Source organism: Archocentrus centrarchus, chromosome 11 (genome assembly GCF_007364275.1).
Source record: "Archocentrus centrarchus isolate MPI-CPG fArcCen1 chromosome 11, fArcCen1, whole genome shotgun sequence".
NCBI classification, from domain to species: domain Eukaryota; kingdom Metazoa; phylum Chordata; class Actinopteri; order Cichliformes; family Cichlidae; genus Archocentrus; species Archocentrus centrarchus.
In genome coordinates this window covers 30,091,387-30,103,146 of record NC_044356.1, presented here as the reverse complement: position 1 = coordinate 30,103,146, position 11,760 = coordinate 30,091,387, and the positions used below count along the sequence as shown (strand labels likewise).

At 40.9% G+C, this 11,760-nt stretch overlaps 1 protein-coding gene across 1 annotated transcript; it reads left to right on the top strand.

The window, feature by feature from the left end:
- The first annotated feature begins 1,653 nt into the window (after window positions 1–1,653).
- On the top strand, window positions 1,654–11,351 carry serinc2 (serine incorporator 2). Its single transcript, XM_030741809.1, has 10 exons — window positions 1,654–1,788; window positions 4,264–4,425; window positions 4,682–4,869; window positions 5,030–5,109; window positions 6,906–7,043; window positions 7,328–7,497; window positions 9,341–9,431; window positions 9,612–9,765; window positions 10,409–10,624; window positions 10,710–11,351. The coding sequence occupies exons 1-10, from the start codon at window positions 1,750–1,752 to the stop codon at window positions 10,846–10,848; spliced, it is 1,377 nt and encodes a 458-aa protein (XP_030597669.1). The 5' UTR covers window positions 1,654–1,749; the 3' UTR covers window positions 10,849–11,351.
- Window positions 11,352–11,760: the final 409 nt, after the last annotated feature.

The following is an 11,760-nucleotide window of genomic DNA, read 5'->3' as shown; positions in this document are numbered from 1 at the left end:
AAAGCCTTGATAACAAAACTATCACAGCTAAACACACACACACACACACACACACACACACACACACACACACACACACACACACACACACACACACACACACACACACAAACAATGCAGATTCTTGGTTTCTAATAATTAGAAAATGAACTTAAATCTATTATCATAATCAAAAACGTTACCTTCAGTAATACCAATAGCTTTCTTTTATTTTGAATGCACTCTGGCACAGCTTCCTTTGTTACTGTGCTTAGTCTTGCAGCTCAAGGTTTGTACCATTGTTTTTTAGTGAGGGGTGCGCCTTTTCTACACGTTCAGATGTTCATAAATAGTATCACTTGTTTACCTGCCGTTTGATTAAATCAGATAACTCCGTCATTGGTCCTTAGTCCTAGATACCATAAACAACGCAGCCCATCTTCCCATATCTCATCCTTACTCCAGATATAATGACACAGCACAGGCTACCACCTTAAAACCGTAAGAGATTTCAAAGGGATTTTTGTGGCTGTTTTAGTCAACAGGCAATTTTACACTCTAAATACTTTGTTCCGTTTACCTCATTTAATGGCATCAAATCAAGCATCAAATCTAAAACAACATGACAAGACGCAGGTCCCAGATCCCGGAATGCTTGGAAGAAGAGGATATCCTGAACATCAGACTGATAATGCTCATGAATATATTAATTCAAGGGTTTCATTTGAACATCTTGTTATCTGGTGGAGCGGCAGAAAATAAATCTTTGCGCTGAAACTAATTACTCACAGCTGAACACCTTCACTGCGTCCCTGAAGGTCAGACACACTAACAGATGGAGGTTTGCTCCCTGCTGCGCTACACTCACTGCCCGACCTTCACTGTCCCACCTGTTTGTTTGTTTGCACTGTAAGCTGTAAGAAACTAAATAAACATTTATTTACCTGTAATCCATTTAAAGGGACACTACCAAATGATTAAAATATCTATAAAACACCATATGATTTTAGAGAACACTCATTTAAACAGATACGCTGTACAATATTACAGGTCAAATGTTTGTCATAAGAATAACAATAAAATCATTTAACATTGTGTTTATGTTTTTTTGTTGTTTTTGAATGAATATTCTTTTAATTTGTGGCATTGTTTTTATCTTGATCCTGTGCCATAGAGCACTGAAATGTGTGGATTTCAAAGGAAATGTGATAAACCGTGATGAAACGCATGTTTAGCTGGCCCGTGATAAAGGCATGTTTTCGCGATAACGCATTAGCGCGCAGTTGGACACATTTTTGGACAGACAGCTCATTGATCCAATCAGAATGGGCGTTGGGTGGCCGAAAGCCAAACATCTGAGTAAGAACGGGAACGCCCAACAGAAACCCTGTCTGACATGCAGTTTCACCCAATTTAGCCCAACAATACCGGAAGTACAGTCGACTGACTGTCAAAGTAAAACAGAGCGTCCACGCACATTGTGTCTACAGCTTTTAACAGCACCGGAATATCCTGTCGATTATTTGTATTTCATATAAGTGTGTACACCAATGTAAATATATATGAATAACTAAAACATTCGAGTGCTCAGTTAAGGTTTGCTTATAAAATGTGTACGTGCATATGGAGGAACGTTTTAATTTGAAGGTACCCTATGATGTTGGTCTGTTCTGCGTATTTAACTTGACCACGGCCGTTTTGCGTCAATTTCTTCCTCAACTTTTCAAGCTTCTTGGATTTTTATCGGGTTTGGGAAGGAATTAAAGCATCATGGGTGCTTGTTTGGCTCTCGGTTCGCTCGCCAGTTGTGTAAGTATACATTTACCGGTTGTAGCGTTGGCACACGAAATACGCAGACAAGTTTTTAACTTTTCCTGAACATTTTTGCGAGCGTTTATGCCCTTGCTCGAGCAGGTAGGGCGACATTAGGCACCAGTACTGACACCAGTTCAAGTGAAACTACTAAAATCTGATATTTTCCTTTTATCTGCTGGCCAGCTGATCAACATGTGTCATGTGACATTATACTTTCTCTTCTTGCTGCCTTAAACGGCTCCATGCTGGACACCAGTGATAATGAGCCTCGGCGCGTCTGGAATAAACATTAAAGTAAATACAGGAATCAGTGTTACAGTTTACACGGAGAACTTTCTGAACAGATAAAGTGAGTTTTCACTCGCTGATGTTCCGGGTTCATACATCAGTTTTGTGTTTTAGAATGGCGACGGATGTGCTATTTATAGTCGCGCAAAAAGGTTTGTGTTTAAAATCCTCCAATGGTTTTATTTTGAGGCATATTTTCACTATAATGGTCAATAGGCGGCGCTGTTCGCTGTCCAAGGTGGAGTTTCCGGTTTTGGATCTGAATCACGTGTCATGATGAAGAGGTAATCAGTTTGTAGTTCTCTTACGTGCGTAGATGATGAGGTTGTTTTCATGGAAAACAGACGATTTTAAAGATTTGTTCAATCTGAAATCAAATAAGTGAAAGCGTCACTCAGTGGAAACTCATTAGATTATGAGTGAGGGGCAGATGAAGCCTCATGAAGCGTTGAAGCTTTCCATCCAATTGGTTAAAAAAAAAAAGGTTAATTTCTCCGCGGCTTCGTGCGCACACAAACTCCCCTTCCTGGTCAAAATCTTTATTGTCATGTCAGCTGTTTGTGATGGCCTCTTGGCTCTTTAGCAATAATGTCAGCATGTGAACAATCAGTGCCAAGAATAGAAATAAAAACACCCAAGCTTGATTTTTTTGTGTGGTTCATTCATCTGTTTTTCATTCAAGTATCAATGTCAAAAACCTGTCATCATGATTTCAGTCAGATTTAAATAAATCCAGTAGGACATGAGATGTTTATCCTAAAGCTGTTGCAGTGTTTTCAAAAGATGTGACTGATTGTGTTACTGGGGTGATGGTGACTTTTTATTATTATTTTTTATTAAGATATCATTTTTTTTTTTTTCACTGTGCTTGGACTCAGTCGGTTTCTCTTTTTGGAAATAACCCCTCTGGTGTGAAAACCCTTCCCTCAGCAAGCCTATACAGGATTGGCTATATGCACCGCTGCCCTGATGATAGCTGTATAAAGCTGATGATTCACATATCGGAGTCCCAGGACAGTAGCTGCCCCAAAAAGTCAAAGTCACAGGGATATTCTTCATGTGGTAGATCTGGCCACAGAGATGGGGTGAAACATGAAAATCGCACTAAGCAATAATATTTTCTTTTTAAACTTTATCACCACATTTGCCATGAAAAGTAAATCATTCATGCCGCTGCAAACAAAGTCTGAGATTTATTGCAGTTCGTGTGTCTGCAGAGTTTTCAAGGAAGCAGACGGCTGTGGCAATGACTACAGTGTTAAATAAAGTACTGTGCACCAATCTTGAGCCACCCCTCATTTCTTTATATTCTGATTCTAAGGAGCCGGACTCTGTTTTCATTTAACGCTGACCTGTCATTCCAGCATTAAAAAGGCACCAAACTCAAGACATGAACCAGTGCCAACACACAACACATAACTTAGCAAAGCAAGCACACTGCCAGTGCAGTAAAGGCAAACCCGGATAAACACACAACACACAGGAACGCTGTCAGTCATGGATTGGCCTCCCTAAGAGCTCAGACCTCAACATCACCTATGGTTTTATTCTGAGGCAGCCAACATCCAAAGAAGAGCTCTGGGTTTAGGCTTAGTTTTAATAAATGTGGTGTTTTCTAACTCGGCCCGTTGTTTTGTTGGTGCCGTTTGTTGCCAGGGCTCTGTGCAGGCCCGGCTCAGCCGTAGAAACTGAATGCTTCTCAGTTCAGCTGCAGTGTTTACACCCAGGGCTCCTGTCCTCTGGAGCGTGTTTATATTTAGTGAAGGATGGCTGCTCTCAGCTACAGTCTCTGCCTCAGTGCTTCACACACTTCTCAGCGGCGTGCGTGTGAATCACGCGGGCGTCCTGTGTGATCCGGTTTGCAGCGCCGGATCAGAAACGAGACAGGAGGAGAGATGTGTTATGGTGGCGGCTCTAATCACAGACCTGATTACTGTCACGGGATGAATGGTTTGTCTCTGCTCTCCTGAAAACATGCAGAAGGAGAAAGATGGTTGCCCCTGACAGCAGCAGCCCCAGTGTCTGTTTTTTTTTTTTTTTTTTTTTTTTAAACTCCTAACCACAGTGTTTGCAAGCCATGCATGCACTATCCTGATTATCCTACACCCCCCCTGAGTCCTATTCCTGAGTTGCATAAAATATGAAGCTGTCCTGATAGTCCTCTCTTTCGTCCTTCTCCAGGCGTCCTGTTTGTGCGGCTCGGCCTCCTGCCTGCTGTCATCATGCTGCCCTTCCACATACAACTCCACCATGAGCCGGCTGGCTTTCTCCTTCCTGCTGCTGTTGGGGACACTGGTGTCCATCATCATGATTCTGCCAGGCATGGAGGAAAATCTTAAAAAGGTTGGATAAGATTTAATGGCCCTCACATGCTGTCGTTATGAAAATATGGGACAATTATAAATCTGAAATTGATCAACAGGGATATTTTAAAGTGACAGAACAGGATGCTTGAATTCTCTTATTTTGATCAAAAGGTCCCAGAAAAATATATATATTTTTTTTTGTTAGACATTAAATACCATAAAGTAATCTGTCTGGACCAGTTACACCCGATCTCTGTCCTTTCCACCCTTTGTTTCCTTTGTGTGCACATCAGATTCCAGGGTTTTGTGTGGGTGGCTCCAGCATAATTGGCATAGAGAACAAAGTGAACTGTGACATCATTGTGGGCTACAAGTCTGTGTACCGCATGTGCTTCGCCATGGCCTGCTTCTTCTTCCTCTTCTCCATCATCATGATCCGAGTGCGCAACAGCAAGGACCCCCGAGCAGCCATCCAGAACGGGTCAGTGCTGCGGCTTCTGTTCTTTGGCTTTATGTGGTCACAGCACGCTGCACTCTGGTGGCCAAACGTGGACACTGCACCTCTAAAGAACACATTTACACAAATGATGATATAAACCTGTTGTGTACATAGAATAACTTTTGATTTTTTTTCTTCTCAGTTTCTGGTTCTTCAAGTTTCTGGTGCTGGTGGGTATAACTGTGGGAGCCTTCTTCATTCCAGACGGCACCTTTAATACAGGTATGAAGTGTGTTAGCCTCAGTGAGGACAGCTTTGGTTAAATTAGAGCTTGAATTTTAACACATGTAGTTAAAATCTAAGCCAAACATCAGTTTATAAAACATCTAGATCTATGATGCTGCCGGTTCAGATTATGTTTTTTAATATCTCAGATTTAGTATATTAGTTAGTAGTTAATTAAATTTTAATGTACTATTTAGTGCATTAGTATGTAATTGACATACAGTGTGACATATATACGATTTATTTATTTTTTTTAATAATGTGTCAGAAACTTTGTAGGAACCAATACTGTTGGCATAAATTTCCCATAATGCTATGCAGTAGTGACAGAGAAGGCAGCTGAGATCTAATTATCTAATTTCTGTAAAGGTTTTAGCTTTGTTGGAGTGTGTGTATATATTTCAAAATAGTTTGAGTACATGGCTCATCTCACATGAAGTTGGATTACCATGGAAACGTGTCTATCTGGCAGAGGTGGGAAGTAATGAAGTACAAATACTTCGTTACTGTACTTAAGTAGATTTTTCAGGTATCTGTACTTTACTTGAGTATTTATTTTTCTGACTACTTTTTACTTTTACTCCCTTCATTTTTACTCAAGTATCTGTACTTTCTACTTCTTACATTTTCAAACAGACTCATTACTTTAGGTTTCAGGCGTCTGAGAGAAGTTGTTATTTCTGGTCAGTGCGCCATCAAACATCAAATGATCTGAACCTAAACAGCGGAACAATGACACATAAGAGACAATCGTACTGGCGTATCCTCCATCACCGGGGCTTACCGCATACAACCAGATTAAAGAGGCAAAACCATATAATTTATTTATCATATATAGCGCTATAATCAGGGGTTACAGTGGGCCGCAGATGTCTGTAAGTTGTGCTCGCAGTACTTCCAGCATCTTAGCCAGTGCTACTGAAGAGGAGCGAGCATAAAGGGAGTAACATGTGGCAGGTAATTTTAAATGCAACATTTCTAAATGATCAACAACTATCAGCAAACACACAAAGTGTGCGCAGTTTGTCACACAGTGTGTCTGCTGGCTAAAAGAAGAGCTGCTGTATTTGCAGGGAGAGCAAAGAGAGAGAGAAGTTCACTCAGAGATGGAGAAAGAGGACAGGAGAGGAAGAAGAGAGGTTAGAATTAAAGGGAAGGACTGCAAAACAAACTGAGGTGTGCTAACTTTGTGTAATTCAAAGATTTTATGAAAGTACTGCAGTGTAGTGCGTGATAAACAGGTTAGTTTGCTGTACTGTATTTACAGTAAAGCTCTGTGTTGGACTGGCTGTGTTCATGGTCAGAGTTACAGGTTACATCAGTGTAGCAGAGATGAGTTGTGTTTAAATTCCCTTTCACAGTTTGTGTCCTACATAACAGATTCAAGCTGAGTGCATTCATTAGGATTAAAATTTAGATTGGAATAACATTTGTATTCTCATGTATTATTTTATATTATTACAATAATATATAATGAGGTTCAGTTAGCTGTACACAAAAATAGCAGGTAGAAACGTCCTTCAAAGAACTACTTTTACTTTCCTTCTTTGAGTACACTTCAGAGCCTGTACTTTTTTACTTTTACTTAAGAAGTTGAACCAGTACTTTGACTTTTACCAAAGTGTTTGTTTTTTTTTAAACACAAGTACTTGTACTTCTACTTAAGTACAGAATGTCTGTACTTTTGCCACCTCTGCTATCTGGTAGAGACGATCAGATTTTTAATGATGTTGCTACTGCTTCAGATTTTGTTGTTGCGAAATCTTAACCGATCTGATCCTGTGTGGTATAAGTGTGGTATTACTTCGGCATGGTGGGCTCCTTCGTCTTCATCATCATCCAGCTCATCCTACTGATTGACTTTGCCCATTCCTGGAACCAGTCCTGGCTCGAGAAGGCGGAGGATGGAAACCCCAAGTGCTGGTTTGCAGGTATAATACTAGCAGAACTTCAAGTGATGGTTCCAAATGTGGAGTTTCCTGAAGGGGTTTAAATACTTGTATAATTCAGGCTATTTATATGGTACATGTCTTTTTTTTCCGGATAATCTAACTACATAAATGCTGAACTAACTGCTTTGAAGGTTTGTGTATAAGTCTAGTATTTTGATCAAGAAGCTGATGCTTTCAGGCTCAGTGAGTCAGTATTTACTACACAGAAGTGTGTCACTCTCTAAATTACTGTGTGTGATTGTGTTCTTGTGTTGCCCCCACAGCTCTCCTCTCTTTCACCTTCATCCACTACGCTTTGGCTTTTGCTGCTGTTGTGCTCTTCTACCTGTTTTACACAAAACCTGACGACTGCACAGAGCACAAAGTCTTCATCAGCCTCAACCTCATATTCTGCATCATTGTGTCTATTGTGTCCATTCTGCCCAAAATCCAGGTAAGATTCATGTGCTAAAGCTACACTTGTATTTAAAGTATAATTCTGCACCAGTGATGTTTGTATAGTAGAAAGAAAAGAGGGCATAACAGATTGCATTAACATAACGGTGGCAAGTGTGAGCCTCTTACACATCTGAATCAATTTACAAATGTTGTAGTTCATCTTCTAAAGGCAGCGTTTGGGTGTATTTTGGATTGCTCGGGAGGCAGAGAGGGCCGTCTGCTAATCAGAAGGTTGGTGGTTTGATGTCTGGCTCCATGAGTCTGCATTTCATAGTGTTCCCGGGTACGATGCTGGACCCACATTTTCCCTGATGCATCCACTGGAGTGGAGCAGAGCTGCAGAGCTCCAACATTACCAGCCAAGACCGGCTCACCAGCATACACTGCACTTCACACAATTTCAAGTTCTGTTAGTGCAGTGAGCATTTGGGAGAGTATATTCCATGTTTCTGTAGCTGTGGTTTACTGATTTCCTGCTAAACATGGCATATCCAGGCAATTATGAAGTTATTGTTTTGGGGGGGGGGGGGGGGGGGGGGCAGTTGTAAGATAGACTCAGTGGTGTGAGCGAGAGAGAGAGAGGGTGTGTGTCTGTTCAAACGTGGCTTTGTCACAGAAACCAAAGACAAAATGATTTAATTATTTAAAAAAAAAAAAAAAGTAAAACGTTAAGCTCTCTGAGAGCACAGTCCTCCACGTAGCAGCTCGCTGTCACTCTTTTTAAATATACTTTAAGCAGTTTGCACCTGTTTTTACTGAACTACAAAGTGCAATTTTTTATTTTTTTTTAATTTGCTCTGTTGAAACCTATTTTAATATTCTTCACATCATTTTGAGTCTAATTACTTTTTCTTTTTTTTATATCTGTGGATTTTCTTTAGATATAACAGATTTTGGGGTCAACTTGAAAGAAAGGCAAATATGAAACGTTAAAGTGAGGTCAGAGGTCAAATGTAATATTTAGAATCCCCATGTATCATTCCCTGTATGCTGTCAGTACAAACAACAGCAGTAAGAAACATATACTTTGACCTTTAGATCAATATATTGACCTTGAAGCAGAGGTCAAATGTGACATATTTCAAATCTATATACAGTATATGTTGACAATACCCACCACACTTGTAAGAATCGTTGTTTCTAAATTTTAAGGCGATCAATTTTCAATCAATAAATCGTGAAGTAGACCTTGATGGAATTCATTCAAGATTTTTTGAGCTGTCTTGTTTACAGACAGAATGACAGGCATGCAAATGCTACCAAAAACAGAGCCTCCATAGCGGACTACGTACTCTGCACTGCACTGAGTGTAACGTGGATCAGATGAACAGCTGAGAAAGGCAAAGAAGAGACAGACAGATTTCTTGAATTATTAGTGAGATCATTAGATGGAAGACACCTGCTGACACACTGTGGTAACAGCAGAGCAGAGCACTGTGCTTTTTTGTTTTTCCCTGTTTTTCCTTTACAACAGAACTGCTCCTTTTTTCCAAAAAAAAAACTTGAACTAGTAATGTTGCTCTGCAGATTGTTTCATTTCCTAACATTCACAAAGAGAGAAAACTGTAAAACACCTCCAAATGGTCACAGTTAGGTTACAGTTATAAATTCCAGAAAAAAGCTGCTGTCAGTGGTGGGTCATTGTTAGCTGTGAGCTATCATTGTCAAAGCCCGGACAGCTTCACTGAAACGTTTGTCAGGGGCAGTTTGGGGTACTGTATCTTGCCCAAAGACACAGACATGCAGACTGGAGGAGCAGGGTCACACCACTGACCTTTTTTGATCAGCTCCTGGAGCATGAATTATTTTCTAACTCGTGACTTTGTCCATCTCCACAGGAAGCTCAGCCCACCTCAGGCCTGCTTCAGGCCTCCCTCATCACCCTTTACACCATGTATGTCACCTGGTCAGCCATGACCAACAACCCCAGTAAGTCCAATAATTCAGTCACTATGTGGCTGCAGTGTATTCAGAGCTTGAAGAAAGGAGCACAAAGGGAAACCTTGAGGACATTTGGAGCTACATACTCTTGTGATCTTAATAGAGGCTTTACTGTCATTTGTCATACTCTCAGCTGTGCTTAGCCAAATTTCTGCTTTCCCACCCCAGACCGGAATTGTAACCCAAGTTTGTTGAGCCTGGTCCAGCCTAGCAGTCCAACTCCACCACCAGGACCCACCTCAGCCCCTGGCACCACGCAGTGGTGGGATGCACAGGGCATCGTGGGATTGATCATTTTCCTGTTCTGCACTCTTTATGCCAGGTATGTAGAAGAGGCAGCCATTAGATGCTGCTCAGGTCCTTTGAGAGCAGCAGTTTTAGAGTCACAGCCAAGAAATGGAGAAAGGTGCTTGCTTTCATGTCGTGCATATGCTTGGGCCGTTCTATTTCTATACTAGCATTTAAAAAAGCAAAATAAACATTTGGAACACTCATGAATAATTATTGAGTGTTATGTATGCTATAAGGCACTTTTTTCACCGTGGAGCTTTAAATCCCAGAGGCCTTAATCAAGGAAGAGAGAGAAGCAGTAGCAGCAAAGAGGACTCAGACTTTCAAAATGCTAAACTTTAAATCAGGCAGTGGTTTTTACCAGCTGTTGTAGCGACTGACCAGATCGCACACGCTCAGCTACCTGGTGTGGTGACCTGTGCTGTAGCTTTCATTCATTTGCATGTGAGCATTGGATTGTTGCTATAAAAAAAAAAAATCTACTTTGTATTAAACACGGCACAAACTACACACAACCAAGCCTAGAAAAAATTCTTAAGTTTTGTTAGAAATCAAAATACTGACAGTTCAACCTGGAAACCAGTTCAAAATGAACAATCTGCATCCAAAATAAGAAGCTGCAGAAATTTGCTACCGCCTGTCTATGTGAGTTCTCTTGTCGTCGCCCATCACAGCATCCGCTCGTCCAACAATGCTCAAGTGAACAAACTAATGCAGACTGAGGAAGGTCAGGGTCTGACTGCCAACGCAGAGACCCCCACAGAGGAGGACGGAGTCCACCGGGCTGTGGATAACGAAGAAGATGGAGTGACCTACAGCTACTCCTTCTTCCACTTCAGTCTCTTTCTGGCCTCCCTTTACATCATGATGACTCTCACCAACTGGTACAAGTAAGTATGTGCTGTTTGGTGCTGCTACACCTTTTAAAGAAGTGCACGTTTCTCCCAGTGCTGACTATCTACTGTGATTCACTAGGCCTGATACAGACTACCAGACCATGCAGACCGCCATGCCGGCCGTCTGGGTGAAGATCAGCTCCAGCTGGATCGGCTTGGCCCTCTATCTCTGGACTCTGTTGGCCCCGCTGGTGCTCCCAGACAGGGATTTCAGCTAAAATTCATCATGTCTGTCAACACGTGGCTGATGGCCTTTCACCAATTGCACCTTAAGTAAAGAAAGCTTTAGCTTAAACTTATTCTGCTTGGATGTTGTACAGAAGCAAAGAATTGTTGGAGTTTTAATCACATTCCAGTTTGTCACCTCAGGTAATCTATCCTCCTCATCTACTGTTATGAAGATAATTGAGTGCACTATATGCCTTTTATAGGTTTACCAAAAAAAAACCTGGATTTCTGTGGGGAATGGATGGCAGTTTCACTACTTTTACATCATGCCTGTACTTTTTAAAATCATTGCCTCTGCATTGTTTTGATTTAATGGGAACATGTCTAGGTTTCTGAGCTATTTCTCAAGTTATTCTTTTTTTTTTCCCTTTCTTTTTTTTTTGTCCTTTTATGATATTGTGCCTTATGTTTTCCACTCAGTAAATTCAGAGGGACCATTTTGATATCTTGAAAGGTTTTTATGTAGTTTTCATTAAAGTTGCTTCTTCTGTAAGTGCTTGTGTTTCATTATAAGTATTTAAGCTAAAACATGTAGTAATATTACTGTTCTGCAGGTGGTGCTGTTGTCCCTTAAAATGACATCTGATTAGCAATATCATTCGTTTTAATTATGCAAGGTTTCTAAACTTGTATTGTGCCTTTTATGTATTTACACACACACTACTTTTTACATTTTGCCCTGATTTCAAGCTTCAAACACTTGATACTGCCTGCTGAACTCTGGCCAGCAGGCATTTCCAAATGTTTCCTTGTCCTCTCTCCATTAATCACATGGTGCTGCTCAGATGTGATTTATTGTGTTCCTTCTATGCAGGATGTCCTTGTCCAGCGTGCACTCACATAAACACACCCACCCATTTGGCAAGCAGTGCTTGGGGAATGTGCTTTTCCCCATCACAAGA

Excerpts from the sequence above, each read along its gene's own strand:
- serinc2 (XM_030741809.1), top strand. The coding sequence starts at position 1,750 with ATGGGTGCTTGTTTGGCTCTCGGTTCGCTCGCCAGTTGT. Across the intron at positions 7,044-7,327 it reads CCCCAAGTGCTGGTTTGCAG|CTCTCCTCTCTTTCACCTTC; the intron begins GTATAATACTAG and ends TTGCCCCCACAG. Across the intron at positions 9,432-9,611 it reads AGCCATGACCAACAACCCCA|ACCGGAATTGTAACCCAAGT; the intron begins GTAAGTCCAATA and ends TTCCCACCCCAG.